The sequence below is a fragment of the Lepus europaeus genome, chromosome 6 (assembly GCF_033115175.1).
Source record: "Lepus europaeus isolate LE1 chromosome 6, mLepTim1.pri, whole genome shotgun sequence".
Classification (NCBI taxonomy): Eukaryota; Metazoa; Chordata; class Mammalia; order Lagomorpha; family Leporidae; genus Lepus; species Lepus europaeus.
In genome coordinates this window covers 88,279,003-88,301,585 of record NC_084832.1, presented here as the reverse complement: position 1 = coordinate 88,301,585, position 22,583 = coordinate 88,279,003, and the positions used below count along the sequence as shown (strand labels likewise).

The window sequence follows — 22,583 nt, the reverse complement described above, 5'->3', positions numbered from 1 at the left end:
TTTATCCTCACTCTTCAAACTATTATGTGAGTTGGGTTACTCAACTGATCATAGCCTAATGAGCCTACCTCTAAGTTCATAGGAATATTAGTAATCCTGGTAATAGTGTATATCATATAAGGTTTTCCAAAATTATAACCCAAGAGAATAGCTATATAATAGCCCATAAATATTTGGAAGCTAATTTTAAATTAAACAAAGTCACAAAATCCATCAAAGCTTTCAGGTACAAAGAGTTACTAGTTATTTCATTGTCAATTCAGTTTCAGAGATTTGGGTTTCCTGAATATTTCAGAACTTTGGACGCTGTCTATTCTAGGCTACAGATATTTTTTCCACTGGCTTCCCAAGACCTAAGTCTGATTTTTCTCTTATTTATATAGAAAAGTATAGGAGTAGATTCACCAAATTATGAAAAGGAAAGATTATTCAAATATTAGCTCTGCCTACCTTTTTTTTTTTTTTACAGGCAGAGTGGACAGTGAGAGAGAGACAGAGAGAAAGGTCTTCCCTTTGCTGTTGGTTCACCCTCCAATGGCTGCCGCGGCCGGCGCACTGCGCTGATCCGAAGCCAGGAGCCAGGTGCTTCTCCTGGTCTCCCATGCGGGTGCAGAGCCCAAGCACTTGGGCCATCCTCCACTGCACTCCCTGGCCATAGCAGAGAGCGGGCCTGGAAGAGGGGCAACAGGGACAGAATCCGGCACCCCGACCAGGACTAGAACCCCATATGCTGGTGCTGCAGGCGGAGGATTAGCCATGGCGCCGGCCCATGCCTACCTTTTTAAAGTATGTATGTAAAAACTTCAGAACTGTGTGTTTTCACTGGCTTGCTTTCTCATACAAGATTCTAACAATCTGTGCGATCAAGATAAAGATTTTCTTTAACATGCACCCAAAGAAATTCATATTTGATACTGGCCTCACTGCTACCTGGAAAATGTTAACAGTTCTCCTAACTTAGTATATAACTGCTCGGCACAGGTTTGTACTGCGTCTTTCCTGGAGGTTAAGATGTAGAACTTGGCTGGGCCAGCACCATGGCGCAGTAGGTTAATCATCCACCTGAGGTGCCAGCATCCCATATGGGCACTGGTTCTAGTCCCAGCTGCTTTTCTTCCAACCCAGCTCTCTGCTATGGCCCAGGAAGGCAGTGGAGGATGGTCCAAGTGCTTGGGCCCCTGCACCCACATGGGAGACCAGGAAGAAGCACCTGGCTCCTGGCTTTGGATCAGCACAGCTCCGGCCATTGTGACCATTTGGGTAGTGAACCAGCGTAAGGAAGACCTTTCTCTCTGTCTCTCCCTCTCACTGTCTGTAACTCTACATCTCCAATCTAAAAAAAAAGATGTAGAACTTGGCATATCCCCATTTTTCACCAGTTGTTAGAAAAGACATAAAAGGGTAGAAATGCAGTTGAAAGAAAAGAGTGACTCTGGGTACAGGTACTGGTAGTTGAAGTTATAGCATGAGAGATTCTTTTTCACTTAATAAGCAGTTTTTTTACTTTAGTTATACTTAGTGCTACCGTAAAGCAAAACAAACAAAACACTCTGTGGTTTTTCAGTGATCATACAACAGATTCTGTTGTGGAATTTTTTAAATCTTCCCCGTTAAAGGATACCCAAAAAGGAGAGTGTGGTGGATATCTTATCATGAAACACATCAAAAAAGATAAGGTAAAAGCTGAAAGGGAGCTTTGGGCACATTCTTGCCAGGTCCTAAATGATTTGCTCTACATTTGTACATAAAGCAGACCTTTGCTTGAACAATAAATCCATCTGCCAAAATATTTTATAAGCGTATTTGTGCCTTATTTTTTGTAATGTGTATTTGTGCTGTATAATCTATGTATTACTTTATTTAGTAGTGATTTAATTTATAAACATCAACAGACATATGAATGGCATGCATCTTAACACCTTTGCCAGTAAACTACCTGTTTGGGTAACTATCTGTCTCATCACCTACTTATTTCCTACAAGCACATTCTACTTGCAAAATGTTATTTTAGAAAACCTGTGTTACAGTCTGTCAGTGAACTCCAAGAGAAGCTGAGAAAAAGAAATTCCATTAAAACCCAAACCAACCATGGTATAAGGCCTGAAATCCATCAGATTATTCATTCACATTTACAGGAGAGTGTGTAGCAGCTGGTGTAATCCAGTTTCTTAGATTCCATGGTTTCTATGCTATACAAAATATAAGGCAATACCCCTAGGTACCATTAACACTGCCACCACCTGTCAGTGGCTTTACCTCTTTCCCCTTATTTTAAAGGCATTTTTAGAATCTAAAGTTATTAGCAGTATGCAGTAATTTGTGGTTATAACAAAAGGAAATAAAGAACCTTTATTTCTGTTGCTGTGCATACTTCTTTAGTTAAATTGCTTGTAGCAGTATATATACCTAGCTTTCTAAAGATGCTCTCATAAATTATTGATTAGGTTTAAAATATAGAATCACAAAAGCCAGGATTTCACATTATTTCAAAGACTGAAATATACTTTACATTTAATTTCACACTTCAAGTTTCAGATTAATTCATAATCATAAGGATCCATTCATCCACAGCACACTTTTTTTCAAGCTACTGTTAACAACCTGCTGGGCACTAGATATACAGATTAAAAAGATACTTTATATTCTTGAGGAGTTCATTGTAGTGGGGGATATTATGGGGTCATTAACACTTTGATAAAGATTTACTCAGGGTGTTCAGTATTTTCACATGGGAGGACACCTAAACCAAAATGGCACTCCACGAAGGAGTCCCAGAGGAGATGACTATCAGAATTAATTTTTTAAATAACATTTGGCTCTGCATTTTTTAAAGGCTTTATTGATTTTTTGATAAGTGGAGTTATAGACAGAGCGAGGGAGAGGAAGATCTTCCATCCAGTGGTTCATTCCCGCAGTGGTTGCAACGGCCAGAGCTGGGATGACCCAAAGCCAGGAGTCAGGAGATTTTCTGGGTCACCCAAAAAAGATGCAGGGACGCAAGCACTTGGCCACCTTCCACTGCTTTCCCAGGCCATACGATGTGAACTGGATCAGAAGAGGAGCAGCCGGGACATGAACTGGCACCCATATTGAATGTCAATGCTGAACTCAGAAGTTTAGCTTACCATGCCACAGTTCTGCCCCCCCCCCCACCATAATTAATTTTGAAGACACAAGTTACCAAATGAAAAGTGGGACAAGAAGCAACTTAACTATATTACATCCATAGTTATATGAAGTGTTATAATTACAACTGGGAGCAAGTACATGGTTACTTAATCTGTAGACTGGAAAGGCTCACTGAAGCTGATTAAAAGTAGCCAAGTGAGTACTGAAGCTATGGACACCCCAGCAAGTCAAATCAGTTTTAGGAAAATCCCATTAGCGATGATCAAAACTAAGGTTGACATTTTAAATTGGTACAATATTTATTTCGTACAAAGATCAGTTAGTAAAAAATGATACTATCAATGGAATTTTTTAAAGAAATATAGTTTTTATTTTTAATAGGAAATTGCATATCTACCTCTGAACTCAAATTTTTGTTATCCTTCCATTTATGTGAAAGTTGTTTAAAACTTTTGTTCTATATCTATTTTGAATAAGATGTCATTCGTGTGCAATCAACATTTATTACAATTTTCTCTTAATGATTCCAGCCTAACCAAGTTTTATGTAGGGGTAGAGGGTATGGCTTGAGGGAATTTGTGGTAGAGCAGCAAGCTACTATCAGTCTTCAGCCACAAGCTTTGAAAAACCATCCTTACTACAAGATTTTTTGTAAGATGCTGAGGAAGCAAATGGAGGTGACACCATTTGTTGGGAATTGGGGTATGGAAGTTTGAATGGGTCACAGAATGTGGGAGCATGGGAGAAAAACAGGGCAAAAATACTAAGTGAATGAGTCACTTTCCTTCTGCAGCCCCCAAACTATAAAATACATAGAGCTGCACACTGCAGCTGTTCCCAAGAAGACATGGGAGGAAGGAAAGTGGGATCCTTTAATCCAGCCCTTCCTTGCTTCATACCATGTCATCTATTGTGGGATATAATATCCTCGATCTTATTATCCCTGGTGATAACCTCTGTGTATGACTCAGCCCTCTGATAGCACTTTCCCCAGATTACAGTTCCCTGTTTCCAGGGACCTTTTTGCATAGGTACGTAAGGGTCTTGAAATTGGATCATAACTTAGATCACAAAAGTACCTTATTAGTACTCTTACTTCTCAGATGCCCAAAGGGAAGAGAGATCACAAAACAGATAAATTTACTGATATCAGTCCTGTTACTAGTTTCCTATTAAATTATATAATCTTGAAAAATATTTATTAGTCTGGTATATACCTCATTGTGAAATTAATCATGGTTGAAAAGTAATGTATGAAAAATAGTTATCAGAGTTTTAAGTTGATCTTTGTGAGACATACACATTTGTTGAATGCTGGTGTACCTTTCATACTTCTGCTCTAACACCAACTGCTATTTTGTCTTCCCCACCAGGAAGTGAGTGCCTCTTCATTCATCATTTTATTCATAGAAGGCACAGAATGTTTACTACATAGATTGATGTTGAGTAGAAAGAGTTAAAGTATTCTGTATAGGGACAATGCTAGAGTAGTTCCCTCATTTTTTAAGAAAACAGTTGCTTAGCTGTGGTTACAGTTAATGAAGTTGGTAATACTTTAGTCTTTTTGTTTTTAATTACTTGAAACAAAATTTAAACTTTTCACTTAGGACATAAACAAAAATTATGTAGTTCAGATGTACTTCCTGGAAGATAATTATGGAGGAAGGGGAAATGAGTATGCTGTTCAGTGATCTAATCAGGAAAGAGAAAGCAGTTACTAGCAGAGAAGATGCTTATTTCTTTATGCATCAGCATCTTTTGACAGTGACTATTCTTTTTTATACAGAAATCGAAAGGATTTTTAAAAATTACACACACACACATGTCCTTCTACTTTGTTGTGCTCATCTAAGAAAAGCCATGCTAGGTTTCTTCCAGCCTCTGGGAAGATGACTAACTAGAGCAGATAACCACTGAACCAGATGATATTCATAAGCCAGAGAGTGGTTGCCAGAGCTTCCAACTTCTCAGGAATGACTTTTGTCTCCTTGGCTAGTAGTCTGTCACTTTGTAGAATTTATTATGAGGCACAACTTATGCATTGAGTATTTCTAATTTAGTCTAGCAGTATTTTGCTTTGTATGCAATAAAACATCCCTAATTCAGCACAAAGGAGAGAAGTTCTAATTAGTGAAAATTTCCAATTGTAAATTTTTCTTTAAGAAGAAAATATTCTTTCAGTTACACCACAAGAAAAAGTTCAAAGGCAACAAAGTAGTTGTATTTTGTACGGACTATTACAAACTTCAAAAGAAAGGCTCCAAATGAGTAGGTTTTATTATATTTTGTCTATTGCAGAGTATATGTATTGGACATACTGAAGGCTGTAACATTGTAAGGAAGGCCCTTTCTTTTCCCACTTTCTTCTGAGAAATGCTGAGACCAAAGAATGTTCAACAAAGAACAGAGAACTAACTTTTTCCAATTTGTCACTCCATGGATAAAAAGTAGAGACAGGATGGTGAAGCACCTGTTGCTTTAAAGGCAATAAAGTAGTGAAATGTTTTAACAGAAGTCATCAGCTTTCAAAGATCTCTTTTATCCAGTTCACATCACTCATTGCTCTTAATTCCTATGTCACATTTTTTACTGCATTACAAGTAATCCTTGAATTCCATGGAGCATTTTATGTATAACTAGAACCATGTGGATGGTTCTCATGTGTTCAATGTAGCCTCAAATCCCAGCATTTCTTCTGCTCCTTTCCCATATATTTAGTATTAGATGCATGTTTGAGAAGCAAATTGTTGTGGTAGTAGGAGGAATTCATCCCCTGCTCCCACCACTTTCCAGCTAGGATGACTCTAAATTTAGTCTCGGGTAGGTTTAGGATACCAGAGCCACCAACAGGCCCTGAACAGCTCTTTGATCTATGCTACTGCATTCCATAGCCTTCCTCTCTCCCTACCAGCCACTTCCTCAGGCAGCTGCTGTTCATGCCAGCCCATCCATTATCTATATGTAACTTCATACACTTTGCAGAGTAGATTGGTAAAAGTGTCTTATGAAATCTCATTCAGATAAAGGTTAAGATTAATATTGTTTATTCCCTTCTTACTGGAGTGGTTCTGATTAACTAGAGTAAACAGGTTGGAGTGAGGAGAGGAGGGGCAGAAAATTCTCTCTAGTCTTTCAAGTTGAATAGGTTCAATGCTGTTACCTCTCACACTACTTTTATTTCCCTATGTAAAACATAAGAGCCATGTGTATGCTTTCAGAATTCATCTCAGAGACAAATTATGTCTAATCTTGTACTGTATACTTTTTTTAGTATTAAGTCCTTGGAGAACAGTTTTTAAAAGATTGAATCCAATAAGAGGGGCACCATGATTCTAACCCTACATTTTTTTTTTCCTGAAATTAATCAGTCTCCCCTGAGAACTTCTCTAGGAGTATAGAGGGCATTTACATTGGATTGAGGCGAATAGATGTTTGGTTCGCTCCTTCTCTTCTTGAAGCACAGCAGTTATTCATAGGTTGAATCTTTGGTGTGTCTCACACACACAGGGATTCTTTTACCTGATTTCTTTGTGCTGTTCTTCTGTGTCTGTGATTTCTGAATAATCAATATGTTTCATATAATCCATATATTTTCTGCACTGTTGATTCTAATTTTTACTATCTCAATTTTTTAAGTTTTATAATGGTATTTTCTCTTGCTTCTTTTGTTTATATTGACCCATACCCATTTTCAAATATTTCTATTGGTCTGTGTCTTGTCTTTGCTCTCTGATGCTATGACGCCCATTGCCTCTAATTTTCTGTAATATTTTTCTGTTTTCTTTCAGAATGTGATTTCCATTGTTTCCTTTTGCTCTTGCCTTCATTTTTCCCACAGAATTTTGCATAGGCCCCACATTAGATTTTGAACAGATGTTCTAGCTAGGTATGTTACTTGCCAAGAACAATGTGAATATATATTCTTGACTTTCACTTCTTGATCTAAGTCAGTACTCTTTATCTTTCCATTAATACATTAGCTAAAGAACCGAATGTTAATAGTAACCAACTGTTCAGTCATTCAACTACCTGAGAAATTTGAGACAGCTGGACTGTGTACTATTTCAGTGGAGAACACGTCTGTTTCCCACGTCTGCTTCGAATTTCTGCCTGTTCTGTGAAATTACAGCATATCTCATCCCAATGGGATAGCATTTCAGTTTCACTTGGTTCCCCCATTTTGGGGTACTTCCCAACTTAGAGGAATATTCTCACAGTTCAGATGTTTTTGGTCAGTGGCCAGGAATACAGTATTTTCCTCTACCTATTCAAGATATAGCCTGATGGCTGGCACCGCAACTCACTTGGCTAATCCTCTGCCTACAGCACTGGCATCCCGGGTTCTAGTCCCAGTTGGGGTGCCAGATTCTGTCCCGGTTGCTCCTCTTCCAGTCTAGCTCTCTGCTGTGGCCCGGGAGTGCAGTGGAGGATGGCCCAAGGGCTTGGGCCCTGGACCTGCATGGGAGACCAGGAGGAAGCACCTGGCTCCTGGGTGCAGATCGCCGCAGCGTGCCGGCTGTAGCAGCCATTTGGGGGGTGAACCATCGGAAAAGGAAGACCTTTCTCTCTGTCTCTCTATCTCTGTCTAACTCTGCCTGGCCCAAAAAAAAAAAAAAAAAAAAAAAAAAACACACATAGCCTGCTGTTGCTGGTCCTCCTTTGACAGGACACAGGAGAGAAAAAACAGAAAAATGGCAAACACTGAACCTTTAGTGAGCGCAATTAGTGTAGTACCTGAAAGTCAGGCAGTCTGGCAATGGACATTGTGGCCCAGCAGGATAAGCCACTGCTTGAGATGCCCACAGTCCATATAGAAGTGTTTGGTTGAAGTCCCAGTTCCTCCATGCTTACAATCCAGCTTCCTGTTAATGCACCTGGGAAGCAGTATATGATGACCCAAGTACCTGGTTCCTGCCACCCTTGTGGAAGACCGACTTTTGTCTGGCCTAGCCCTGGCTGTTGGCAGTCATTTGGGGAGTGAACCAGCAGATGGAAGATACCCTTTTCTATCAGTCTACCATTTTTTTTTAATGAGTAGGACATTCTGTACTTTTCTCTGACTTGCCCAGTCCCTGCAAATTGAGAAATATTAGTGACCACACTGCCTTAGCCCATAAATATACCTTCGTACAAATTAGAGAACACTGAATCCTCTGGTTCCCTTGCTGCCCTTTGCTACCTAATGGTATGTGGTTACAATATGAATGAAGCTCCATAGAGTTGTACAGTGTACAGAGCTATGCCTGGCAGTCCTAACCAGTGAGCTGCTTCATAATTTTATCTTCTCATTTCATTACACTGCACCATTCTCTTTGGAGGTAGGAGCGGGTTTTCAATCCTCGTGTTGTCCTACATTTTAGTACAGATTTTCAGTGTCTAGAAGATCTTCTAGAGAAGTGAGAGAATAGGAACTCACTTGAGTTCCTGTTAATTTCTTTTTGGTCACTGCTTTCTTATCAATTTGTAGAATTTTTTTTTTTTTTTGGACAGGTAGAGTGGACAGTGAGAGAGACAGACAGAGAGAAAGGTCTTCCTTTGCCCTTGGTTCACCCTCCAGTGGCCGCCGCGGCCGGCACACTGCGCTGATCCGAAGGCAGGAGCCAGGTACTTCTCCTGGTCTCCCATGGGGTGCAGGGCCCAAGCACTTGGGCCATCCTCCACTGCACTCCTTGGCCACAGCAGAGAGCTGGCCTGGAAGAGGGGCAACTGGGACAGAATCCGGTGTGCCAGCGCCGCAAGGCGGAGGATTAGCCTGTTGAGCCACGGCTCCTGCCTAGAGTTAACTCTTAATTAAGCCAAACAGTCATAAAAAAAATCTACAAATTGGGTCAGTGCCGCAGCTCAACAGGCTAATCCTCCACCTTGCGGCGTCGGCACACCAGGTTCTAGTCCCGGTCGGGGCACCGGATTCTGTCCCTGTTGCCCTCTTCCAGGCCAGCTCTCTGCTGTGGCCAGGGAGTGCAGTGGAGGATGGCCCAAGTGCTTGGGCCCTGCACCCCATGGGAGACCAGGAGAAGCACCTGGCTCCTGCCTTCGGATCAGCGCGGTGCGCCAGCCACAGCGCACCAGCCGCAGCAGCCATTGGAGGGTGAACCAACGGCAAAAGGAAGACCTTTCTCTCTCACTGTCCACTCTGCCTGTCCAAAAAAAAAAAAAAAAGAGTTTACTCTCTTGGGATGGGTATTTGGCCCAGCAGTTAAGCCACTGATCAGGATACCTGCATCCCATATTGATGAATGCCTAGGTGCAAGTCCTGGCTCCACTCCCGATTCCAACTTCCTGCTAATGCATACCCTGGGAATGGCTCAAGTAGCTGGGTCCCTGCCACCCACTTGGAAGAGCCAAATTGAGTTCTGGGCTCCTAGCTTCAGCTTGACCCAGCCCCAACTGTCATAGGCATTATGAAATAAACCAGCAGTTTGGGGTCAAAGGGGGAGCTGTCTCCCTCCCTCCTTACCTCCCTCCCTCCTCTCAAGTTTAAAAAAAATATGAGATAAGCTCTTTTAGTAATGTACATGATACATTGTTTTGTTTTATGTTTGTTTTTAGAAAACTAGCATTGAGAAAGCATTTTCCCAGATTTTATTCCTAGATATGTATTCTTATATAAACAATGTAAAAATCAAAATTCAATGAAGAAAAACTTAAATTTAAAGGTTGGTTTATATAGTAGATTCTATAATACCTGCAAATTCCAGTTTCCCCCAGTACTAATGTACTTTATGTAATCTTAAAACTTGGTATTTACAAGGATTTTAGGCATGAACAGCAAGCAACACTAATACAGAAACTTATGTCCTAAAGAGGTTGCTTAAATTATGGTTTGCCTTACGATACTTTTTATCTTCATAAGGACTTAGTTTAACCCTAGGAAATAATAGCATTCACACTTCTCTCTTTATTTATTTATTTATTTATTTATTTATTTGACAGAGTTAGAGAGACAGAGATAAAGGTCTTCCTTCCGTTGGTTCACCCCCCAAATGGCCGCTATGGCCGGCCTTGCGCCAATCCAAAGCCAGGAGCCAGGCGCTTCCTCCTGGTCTCCCATGCGGGTGCAGGTGCCCAAGCACTTCGGCCATCCTACACTGCCTTCCCGGGCCACAGCAGAGAGCTGGACTGGAAGAGGAGCAGCCAGGACTAGAACACGGCGCCCATATAGGGTGCTGGCGCCACAGGCGGAGGATTAGCCAAGTGAGCCATGGTGCCGGCCCCCACATTTCTCTTGACATCTTGAAATTCCAAAATCTATGAGTCACCATACTGAACTATTATTCATTTTAGATGCTTTTCTTGTGATATGTCTTTATGACTAAGAATGAGCTAGTAGTAAGCTTTTTTAAAATTTTTATTTATATAAAGAGAACAAGCAAATTTCATGAATTTCATAGATACAACTCTAAGAAGATAACCATACTTCCCTCCCTCCCTCCCTTGTAAGCTTTTAGAATGTATGTTGACATTATTGGAAAGATGAAAGCATTTCCATCTTGAAGTCTAATTTTATTTGACTTGTAACAGTGATTATTACAACCCCAAACTATATCTACTTGTATTTTTCTGAAAGACATTCTCTTTCACTCACAGCTCCAATCATTTTCAGTTTATATAAACATAGCCCTTATATTTTCATATAACTCACATTCTACAAAGTATTTTGACTAGTAAATGGACAGTAATGCTGAACACAGCATCATTGGACTGTCAGGTCTACATGTAAGTGAATCTTCTAGATAACTAAAATTACTCTAATAAGAAAGAAAACATTTTGTCTTGTTTAAGATATATATTAAGAACTGCTTAAGTGTATTTCCAGTTCCTACATTTTAAAGCGATTGTCCCCGACATAATTAGTTTCTCAGTGACTGAAGAATCTAGGAATTGTTGTTTGTGATAACCTGGGTTGATACAGACCATTGCAGCCATGTCTATTTTGAATTGGTTTTTTCTCCTGCCTGTCAGGCTGTTAGATCTCCCTTCTACTATCAGTGTACTTGACTCTGGCGTTGTAAGTTAGTGTTTTTAATAATGCTGAAGTTTTAAAACTAATCACACTTATGAAATGTGTAGATGTAGAGTAAGTGCTGAATCGTAGTATGAGACATTCTATTTCTTCATTTATGTGTAGGCTCTAGTGTCTTACATATGTGGTAGCCATTGTATAAATTAACAAAAGAAAATTTCAAGATCCATGATGATCTCTTCAGGACACTATTCTCTGCTGCTCTCTTCTGTCCATTTTTGCCATATACCTCAAAAGCCATCTATACCATAGACCTAGGAGCCAAGATCTCAACACTAACTTTAGTGCAGTTTGCCCTATTATTGGTCCCTGTCTTGATAAAGTCCTCCTCATCCTTTAAGATCCAGTTCAAATGTCTTCTGATCTGGAATGCTTTCTTAAGCCTACAAGATGGTTAATTGGTCCTCTTTCTGCCTTCTCAGAATTTTGCTTATATTTCTATTAGAGTATATTTTTAATTATGAAGATTACAATAGTAATAGTTATGCAGAGCACTTAAATTTGACAGGCAGTATGTTAACATTTTATGTTAACTATTTTATTGAAGACTATTAAAAAACAATTTGAGGCAGATACAATATTTTTTCAACTTTACAAATCATTTAACTAGAGAATACTACAATTTGCCTAAGTGACAGATTAAGGATTTAACTCTAGGCAGTTTGGTTTACTCATTTTTCACATGAGTCAGCTGAAGTACAGAGAGATTATTGGTCCAAGGTTGAATACCTATTAAGTGACAGAACTGAAATTTGAATCACATGCAGTTTGACCTCAGAGCTGGCACTTTGAACTGTTTGCTATCTCACACCCATTTGAACTCCTCACATTTACCTATTCACCTCTGGAACAATGAACACAACAGTTCTTAAATGTTTGAGCATGAATTAATGGATTTTTTCCACTGCCTAACTGTGTAACAGTACATGGGTACTTTGAAAAGTTTGTAGAGCTAGCACCGCGGATCAATAGGCTAATCCTCCGCCTGTGGTGCCGGCACACCGGGTTCTAGTCCCGGTCGGGGCACCGGATTCTGTCCCGGTTGCTCCTCTTTCAGTCCAGCTCTCTGCTGTGGCCCTGGAGTGCAGTGGAGGATGGCCCAAGTGCTTGGGCCCTGCACCCGCATGGGAGACCAGGAGGAAGCACCTGGCTCCTGGCTTCAGAACAGCGCGGTGCGCCGGCCGCGGCAGCCATTGGAGGGTGAACCAACAGCAAAAGGAAGACCTTTCTCTCTGTCTCTCTCTCTCTCTCTCACTGTCCACTCTGCCTGTCAATAAAAAGTTTGTAGAAAAGTGAAATTAAAAGATGTTTGTTGTAGCGCAAAAAATTGAAATCCTTGATTTTTTTTCATAATATACTTCTGTGAACTTTTAACAAAAGATTTATCAATCTATTGATTTGAAAGAGAGGGAAAGAGAGAGATCTTACATCTGCTGCTTCACTACTCTAATGACTTCAGCAGACAGGTTCGAGCCAGGAACCAGGAACTCCATCCAGGTGTCTCACATGAGTGGCAGGGGCCCAAGCTCATGGGCCATTATCTACTGCTATCCCAGGTGTATTAATAGGGAGCTGGACCTAAAGCAGAGCAATCAGGACTCACATCTGCCGTAGATAAGGGATGCTGTCATCACAAGCAGGGGCTTAACCCACTCTGCCATAGCACTGCCCTCCATGAGCTTTTTTAAATATGCTGCTACTTTGCTAGATATTTGTACTTGAATTATTATTCTCAGATACAATTTGATGTTTGACATTAGTCATACTTCCTCATCCCTCAATCCAAATTGATATTGTAACCTACTCACCTAACTACCATGTAGCTTTTTTTTTTCTTGTCTTTGTTTACAAAGACCATCCTGCCACAAATACATCCATTGGAGAAAGAGAAGGCAGGAATTAGAGAAAAGGAAATGAGTACCTGAAACAATATAGTTAGAGGAATATGAAAACAGGAGCAACAGTGACAACAAAAGCCACCTGAAACTTATAAAGAAAGGAAGAAGAAAAATGAGGGAAGGTGGGAAAAGAGAGCACACACATATTTGACCAGATACAGTGCACAAATGAAAGGAAGTAAGAAGAGAAGAAAGAAATGAAGAACAGGACAGGAAATAGTTTACATTTGCCACCAAAGGCTTATTGTGAACTATGCTTTTAATTGTTCAAGGTAATGAAGGATAACTTGGCATGCATTATGCTAGGCCATAAATTAGGAGCATTTGGACATTAGCTACTTGTTTCCAACATTTATTAGAAATAGGTAACAAGCTGGGGCCAGCGCTGTGGCACAGCGGGTTAACGCCCTGGCCTGAAGCGCCGGCATCCCGTATGGGCCCAGTTCGAGACCCGGCTGCTCTGCTTCCAATCCAGCTCTCTGCTATGGCCTGGGAAAGCAGTAGAGAATGGCCCTAGTCTTTGGGCCCCTGCAGCCATGTGGGAGACCCGGAAGAAGCCCTTGGCTCCTGGCTTCGGATAGGCACAGCTCCATCCATTGCGGCCAATTGGAGAGTGAGCCAGTGGATAGAAAACCTCTCTCTCTGCCTCTCCTCTCTCTGTGTAACTCTGACTTTCAAATAAATAAAATCTTATAAAAAAAAATACATAACAAACTAATTAACCAAGGATGGTATGGGACTCAGAAGATCTGATTTCTGATCCCTTGCATTGAACTGTTAGACTTGATGATTTCTAGATCCCTGTGATCCCTGTTAACACTTAAAATTCTACATTATAAATTTATATCAGTAGCATTCCCACTAGCTCATGCCAGGTTAAATGCTTTGCTCGGCACAGTGAAATTAGTTGAAATTATGCTTCAGACATTATAGTTTAGATGAAAAATTAGACAAAAGCCAGACTTACAGTGCATTCCTGGAAATGATACGATAAATCTTAGGAACAATGTGTGATTGAATATAATATTCTTGACCATTACCTTTATCTAGTAAGTCTGAGATTTGTTCAAAATATTTATAAAAATGAAGCAAAGCAAGTTAACCCTGACAGATAAACAAAAAGATTTAAAATGGCACTGGCAGGTGAATTTTGCAAATTTCTGTGAAATTAGCCTAGGTATTTAATACACATTGATTATACTATTGATCATTTAAAAGGTATTTTTAAAATTCAACTTTTGTTATGTAAATGTGACCCTGGATAAAACTGTTGGTTTGTCAACTTGGTACTAGAAATAGAAAGACTCTGGTTATTTCAAAATAATATTTTTTCCTTTTAATAAATTTTGTTGTAGCATTTTTAGCACATTCTGTTTATTTTAAGTTCAATTGGATAAGGGAAATAATACATACCAATTAGGAAATGGACCACATTTAGTCTAGGGCCTTAAACAATGGCTAATTCTTGTTGTTCTGTAGATCAGGGGTGGAGAAATTCCAGTCTGTGGGCCAAACAAGGCCCATGAAATCATTTGGTCTAGCACTGCCAAGGCAACTGTAGGCAGGACTCAAAATTTAATAACTCTATAGCACCCTCGTTTTTAGGTTGATAATTTTGTATGGTCTGTAAATGGTTGGGTTTTTGTTTGTTTGTTTGTTTGTTTGTTTTTGACAGGCAGAGTGGAAAGTGAGAGAGAAAGAGAGACAGAGAGAAAGGTCTTCGTTTGCCGTTGGTTCACCCTCCAATGGCCGCCGCAGCCGGCGCACCGCACTGATCCAATGGCAGGAGCCAGGTGCTTATCCTGGTCTCCCATGCGGGTACAGGGCCTAAGGACTTGGGCCATCCTCCACTGCACTCCCGGGCCATAGCACAGAGCTGGCCTGGAAGAGGGGCAACCGGGACAGAATCCGGCGCCCCGACTGGGACTAGACCCCAGTGTGCCGGCGCCGCAAGGCAGAGGATTAGCCTGTTGAACCACAGCGCCGGCTTGTAAATGATGTTTTTAATATACAAGTGACCTTTGGCAGGAAAAAATTTCCTCACCTATGGGCCTTGCTTAAATTCTACTCTTACCATGACAACTCCTCAACTATCCTTACTCACAGTTTGCATTTTACACTTTCATAATTGATACAATTCTTATAGGAGCTGGCATAAGAGTAAGTAATTGAGACAGTGAGGTTAAGGTTATACTGCCTATCACTTACTTACTGAGCTAATCTAGGCAAGCTGGTTGACTCTTACAAGTCGTCTTTTCTTCTTTTGTAAAGTAAAGATGATAAAAATGGTGTCTTGTTATGGCCATTGTAAGGCTTAAGTGAGAACATAAATGGTAGGATTAAAATCTCCAGTGTGGTAATCGCTAAGTGATCATGCATACTTAAAGAATAAGCAGATATGAGAGATAGTAGAGAATGTTATACAAAGGAAAGACATTACTAGTGCTAAAGATCTCGAAGGGAGCTAGTGTCATGGGGCAACAGCATCCCATATCAGAGTGCCAGTTCTAGTCCCAGCTGCTCCACTTCCAATCCAGCTACATACTAATGTGCCCAGGAAAGCAGATGATGGCCTAAGTACTCATGTAGGAAACCCAGATGGAGTTCCAAACTCCTGGTTTAGGCCAGAGAAGTGAATATGAATCAGTAGGTATAAGATCTCTTTCTTTTTCTCTTTTTTTTATCTCTCTCTCTCCCTCTCTCCTTTTTTCTCTGTCATTCTTTCAAATAAAAATAAATCTTAAAAACAAAAAAGGAAGATTTGGGAGTAGTAGAGTAGGTTTATTTATACTATTTATTTAAAGCTTCCATATAAGATTGAATTGGGAGATAGAATAGAGTGGTTGTTGGAAGTTTTTATACCACACTATCTACTGGTAGAGAGTGTTGAGGGTAGTGAAACAAATGTGGATGTCATTTGTATGTAAGTGACCTTATAAATTCATGTCTGATAGTCTGCAACAGCCTCAAGCTCAAAATTGAGCCTGTGCAAGGGAGCTTTAGATTCACCTGTTCTACCTTTTCTTATTCACTAGAAAATATACTTAATCAAAATTGAGGGATAATAGGCCATTCAATCATCCAGCTCAATAAAACAGCATTTCCCTAGATAATTGACTTTCAAGACTTCAAAAATGTTATCTTATGGCAGTTATCAACACACATATACATATAGAAAATAGTAACCATGACATAGAGGAATATGTAGTCTAAACCTCCTGGAAGAAAATAAAAGGATTTCTTTGAAAATCGTTATTATGTCTTGTTGTGAAATAGTAATAGTTTTGTATTTTTATGTCTTGTTGAGATTCGATATTAGAACTATTAAAGTATAGGACTGCTTTAAGGTAGCAGATGACATGAACACCAAAAGAAATGTAGTTACTGGTCTGTCTTGATATGAGACCAGTAAAGGAGAGGGAGAAATCTTAACCAACTCCTTTTAGTCGGTTGAGATTTGAAAGAAGAGTTTGTTTGTTTATACAAAAATAGGATTATGTTGTTGGACTTTTTAAAAAAAAGATTTATTTATTTATTTATTTGAAAGGCACAGAGCTACAGAGAGAGAGGGAAAGACAGAAAGAGAACTTTTATATTTACTGATTCACTCTCCAGATGACTACAACAGCCTGTGCCAGGCTGAAGTCAGGAATCTGGAATTCCATCCAGGTCTCCCATGTAGGTGGCAGGGGCCCAAGCATTTGTGCCATCTTCCACTGCTTTCCCAGGTATGATAGCAGGGAGCTGGATCAGAACTGGAGTAGCCGGACTTGAACCAGTGCTCATATGGGATGCCAGCATCACAGGTGGCGGCTTAACCTGCTGTTCAGCAGTGCCAACCCCTAAATTATTTTTTAAGCATTCATGAATAATCTAAATACTAGGATGTGTAAAAGAGCCAACATTTGTTTAAGGATTTGAGTTTGTACTTTTTTTCTGTATAGATCACTTAAAATTTTGCTAATTTGGTGATAGATATATTAACATTAGTATAATAAAAAATAATCTATATTTCCACATTTAACTTATTTTGGCTATTTTATTATGCTATATTCTCTCATATCTAGGATTTTGCAAATGCTACTACTTTACTGAGAAATCTCTTATTCACCCTTTCTTCTATATCCTAGCCATAGGCTTTCTGTAAATTCACTGCCAGAGCACTTAGCACCTTCTGCTAGGAATTAAGGTTTGCTTTATTTTCCACTGTTTTCTGATAGGTGCTCAAAACAATTTGTTATATAAAACAATAGATCTTTGCTATGTATAGATATTGATATTTTATGATATGCCTTTGCATAGGGTATTCTGTATAGGTTCAGTATTATGGTGGACATTGTATGAATACAGAACACAAAAGAGGTATAAAACTAGCTCATAGAAACCTATTGTCTATCTGAGGAGAAAGAATTAATACTGGTCAGAGAAGTGAGGTCAGCCAAAAAAGGAGCTGTTGACAGCTTTGTATTAGGGGAGTTTTAAGAAACTAGAATTCATATTTTTCCCATTATAATTTGAGTCACACTCAGTTCTGAGTGTGAGGAGTAAGAATGTGTCAGGAAGGATATTGTGGTTCAAGTTAGAGCAGTGTTTTAGGACAGCAATCCAGGGTAAAAGCCTGATATGGGTTTTCACAGATAATCCTATTCCTGTGTCAGGATTCCTGCCTTGACGTGGGTGTCTGTGTTATCTGCTGTGTCCTCTTCCTCCAGTCTGCCTAGTGGCAGTGCTCAAGCCTGCGTATAGTATAGTGTGTTGCTAAGAGTTTGAAATCCTTTGCATCAGATGGACCTGTTTTTTTAAAAAAGCCTGGCTCTGCTCTTTACTTCTCAGTTTCCATATCAACAATAGTATCGATTATTCAGATTGTTGTGAAGATTAATTACATCATCTTTGTAAAATGCTGAAGTATTACAGTGTCTAGTACACAGTAAGTGCTCAGTGAAAGTTTAGCAATGAGAATTTCAGCATTGTCTCTATTAGCAGTTGGTTAGCATCAGGGTGTATTGCCTGAGAAGACAGACTCTTACCCTAACAGTAATTTACCCATCCTTGTTCTGTTAGCATTTTTTCTCATAGTTTCTCGCTTAGAGTTCTGAAAGCAGAGTGACGTATTTTCTCTTTATGAAAGCTCAACTTTATGCGACCTGTTGCCTGCCTGTCTCTGACCTCATCTGTCACTCTGTACTTTCCTTGGCCGCTCAGGTAACATTGTCTTCCCTGCCTGTCCTTGAACACACCCAGCCTACTCCTACCTCATGGAGTTGGTTCCTGCTCAGAGTACTCTTCCTCCAGAGACCTCCACAACTGACTCTACTTCATGTGGTCTCTAAAGGTCAGAAAGATCTCTTCAGAAAGGCCTTTCCTGACTATCCTTGCTAAAATACTGTCCCTTACCACTTTTTAGCCTACTTTATATTTCTTCCTAGCATTTCTCACCATTTTATATTATTTAAAAAATTTATTCATTAATTGACATTCTCTTTTTCTGGAATGTAGCTTCCCTCAGGTTAGTTTTATTCACTGCTGTATCTTCAGTGCTTAAAACAGTAAAAGGTTGTGGTGCAGTGGGTTAGACTGCCACCTGCAATGGCTGGTATCACATAGGGGCACTGGTTTGACTCTCAGCTACTGACCCAGATCCATGGTGATGGCACCCGGGGAAGCAGAGGAAGATGACCCAAGTGCATGGGTCCTTGCATCCACATGGGAGACCTGAACAAAGCTTCTGATTCCTGGCCTTAGCCTGCAGGCCTTTGCAGCCATTTGGGGAGTGAACCAGCAGGTAGAAGATATCTCTCTCTCTCTCTGTCTCTCTGTCTCTCTCTCTCTCTCTCTCTCTCTTTCCCTCTCCCTCCCTCTCTCTGTAACTCTGCCTTTCAAATAAATAAATTTTTTTAAAATGACACAGTACAAATTATGTACTCAGTATATATTTGTTAATGAATGATCTTAAAGTTTGGGAGTTGTCAAACCTAAACACAAAAATTATTCTTTAAAAAATACCCCACATTCGAGCCAGCGCCGCGGCTCACTAGGCTAATCCTCCGCCTTGCGGCGCCGGCACACCGGGTTCTAGTCCCGGTCGGGGCACCGATCCTGTCCCGGTTGCCCCTCTTCCAGGCCAGCTCTCTGTTGTAGCCAGGGAGTGCAGTGGAGGATGGCCCAAGTCCTTGGGCCCTGCACCCCATGGGAGACCAGAATAAGCACCTTGCTCCTGCCATCGGAACAGCGCAGTGCGCCGGCCACAGCGCGCCAACCGTGGCGGCCAGTGGAGGGTGAACCAACGGCAAAAGGAAGACCTTTCTCTCTGTCTCCCTCTACTGTCCACTCTGCCTGTCAAAAATAAAAAAAATAAAAAATAAAAAAAATAAAAATAAAAAATATCCCACAAACAGCTGAGTTTGGAAATAATACTGAAAAAAAAAATCTTAAATTGTGATTTCTGTGTCTTTTAGAAAAATGTTGACTATGGAGCAATAGAGAAAGTATCTCTTCGTAAACAACGGTTCATGCAGTTTTCTTCACTGGAATATGAAGGAGAATATTACATGACACCACGAGACTTCCTCTTCTCAGTAATGTTTGAGCAAATGGACCGTGAGTTTTGTTTTTTTTTTTTCCCCTAAGTTTGAAAAAAAATCACTTTAGAGTTTAAAGACTTGAGTTTAAAGAATTTAAAGAGTTTAAAGAATTGAGAACAGATTTTCTTGATTGTAATTATCATTTCTATACAGTGCATTTACTGTCCTTTAGACTTTTCATTCCTTTTGACACAAGTATAAACTTCTGTATGTATTTATCTTAGAAATAGTTGCTGTGTATATAGGTTTATTCTAAAGAGAGAGTGGAAAATATATAAGTTTTAAAATGCTGTTATATAATCACTAATAATTTTTCTGGAATATTAGTTTTTGGTAACATTGACAATATTTAAAATTGGGCAAAGGAAAGGAAAAAAGGAAGGTAGGGAGGGAAGGGAAGAGAAGGAAAGAAAGAAAATGGGAAGGGGAAGGAAGGGAAGAGCAGGGCGAGAGGAGAGAAGAGAGGGGAGGGGAGGGGTGGAGAGGAGAGGAGACAAAGGAAGGGAAGAGTAGGGCAAGAGGAGAGGAGAGGGGAGGAGATAAAGGAGAAAAGGAAGAGAAGGGAAGGGAAGGGCAAAAGGAGAGGAGAGGAGGGAAGAAGGAAGGAAGGAAAGAAGAAAGGGAGGGAGGGAGAGAGGAAAGGAGAGGAGACAAGGGAAGGGAAGAAGGCAAGAAAGAGGAAAGGAAGGAAAGGAGAGACAAAGGAAGGAAAGGAGAGGAGGGAAAGGGATGAGGATTAGAGAAGTTAGTTAAAAGAGCCACTTAGTGTAATAATGATGCCATAGGTAGAAAATCGAGGGAGGAGATGTGGCTCAGCAGGTTAAGCCACGAGTTGGGACACCAACATCCCATATCAGAGTGCTGATTTGACTCCAGCTACTCTGCTTCTGATCCAGATTCCTGCTAATGCATCCTGGGAAGCAGCAGATTATGGCTTAAGTGCCACCCACATGGAAGAACTAGATGGAGTTCTGGGTTCCTGGCTTCAGCCTGGTCCAGTCCTGGCTGTTGTGGGCATTTGGGGAATGAATCCATGGATTTAAGATCAGTGTTTCCCTCACTCCCCTTTCAAGTAGATGAAAAATAAATGTTTAAAAGAAAATAAATACCTTTTTAAAAAGGAAAATTCTGAAAAAATGAGAAGCAGTAATTCAAAAACTAATTACATAATGTTATTTCATAAACACCAACTCATAGATATTCCAGATGATGTCAGAAATTAATAGTTTTATTACACAAACTGATTCCTTTTCACTTTACATAAAATAGGTTTCTGCCAGATTGCAGAAGCTGTTCATCAGAGGGCTGAGCTTTGAAACAACCTATGAGAGTCTTAGGAGTTGCTGCTGTGAGCAACAGGGATGTTTGTGGGTTGGGTGGTGATAAGAGATCCAAACACTAAGTGCTCCAGGGGCTTTAGGTTTGTCACAGATGCCACTGTGGAAGAAGTGGATGCAGTTAGAAATGCAAGGCTACACAAGGTAGATGGAAGAATTGTGGAACCAATAGGGGTTGTCTCAAGAGAAGATTCTCCAAGACCAGCCTCTCGTTTAACTAGCAAACAGACCTTTGTTGGCAGCGTTAAAGAAGACACTATAGAATATAACTCAGAGATTATTTTGAACAGTTTGGGAAGATTGAAGTCATCTGTGAAAACTTCTTGGCTTCCTGGCACATTCCAAATGTGCTGGAGTACTCCCTATAGCTAAGGTAGGTGAAGGCAAGGTGACCAACCTGAGAAGTGCAGATTGAATAGAAAAAGCCTGTGAGGACCTAGGAACACATTATAAATGTTCAGGGATAACATGAACAAAAGCCAAATGAATGACCATGGGAAAATACGTTCACCAGTCACTGGAACAGGATTACTTTGGGCATTTATGACAGATCAGATTGAAACACAAAGGTCAGATTATACGGATTTCTGTGATCCTCTGTAACCACCAGAGAAATATATATTTGGCAGAATGGGTGGTTCTTTAGGAAACTCTGACTTGGACATAATGGTAGTGGAAAGAGAGACTTTTTAACGATGTTTCCTTGACATCGTCCATGAGCAGAAAGGCCAGCTGGGAATATTTAAAGAGTACTTGACTGATTGCAAGAATCTGAATGTAGACTGAATTGAGTGATTAAAAACTCTTGAAGACCCGTCTATAATGTTTGTGAATTTTACCCCTCAAGGGGCACCACCAGGCTCTCACAGTGAAGGCCTAAGAAAAATCCTGTCCTCCTTCCCTCAGGGAGATGGGGAGGTAGCTATTTCTAAGTACTCCCAGAACATTCTGTCCTCCTTAACAAAGGCCTGCATGGAAAGGAACCTATATTACCTGAGTGCAACCAATTCCCTAATCTTCTCTAACCTGTCTTTCCTAAGGGAGTTTAAAATGTAAATAAATCAACAACTGAGAAGTAGTTTTGAAGGGTACACCCCAGGAGCGTAGCCTGACTACAAGACTGAGAGCTGGTCATAGTACTATACAGCACTTCTTTCTCCCCATATCAGTGGGGCCTCCATGTACACAAAGGGGAGCAACTAAAGGAGTTGCCCTCATATTTAAAGAGACATCTGCAAGGAAAACAAAAAAAAAGACAAGAGGAGAGAAATAGAAAACAAACACACCAGAAGAAATTTTATACTCTTAACACCTACAACTACAGCAAATAGTAAACACAGGCTAATTCTAGCAAAACAAACATCAAAGCCCTGCTATCTTAGTAACTTTTACCTGATATATCCTGTATGTCTCTTTAAAAAAGTCACAAGTCATGCTAAAAGGAAAAAGCACAGTCTGAAAAGACAAAACAACATTAGTACTAAATTGAAATATGGCAAAGATTTTGAAATTTTCAAAACAGGACTTTAAAATAACCATGATTAATGTGCTAATATCTCTTTGGGGCAGAAAGCACAGCATTTGGAAACAGATGGGTAATTAAAATTGACAC

The 22,583-nt window shown here is 40.1% G+C and overlaps 1 protein-coding gene across 1 annotated transcript in view; it reads left to right on the top strand.

Annotated features, from left to right (window-relative positions):
• Nucleotides 1-22,583, top strand: part of MICU2 (mitochondrial calcium uptake 2) — a 129,444-nt gene that overhangs the window by 20,856 nt on the left and 86,005 nt on the right. The window contains exon 2 of the mRNA XM_062194556.1: nucleotides 19,509-19,650. Within this exon, the coding sequence (XP_062050540.1) occupies nucleotides 19,509-19,650 (142 nt within the window). The remainder of the gene's footprint in view (nucleotides 1-19,508; nucleotides 19,651-22,583) is intronic.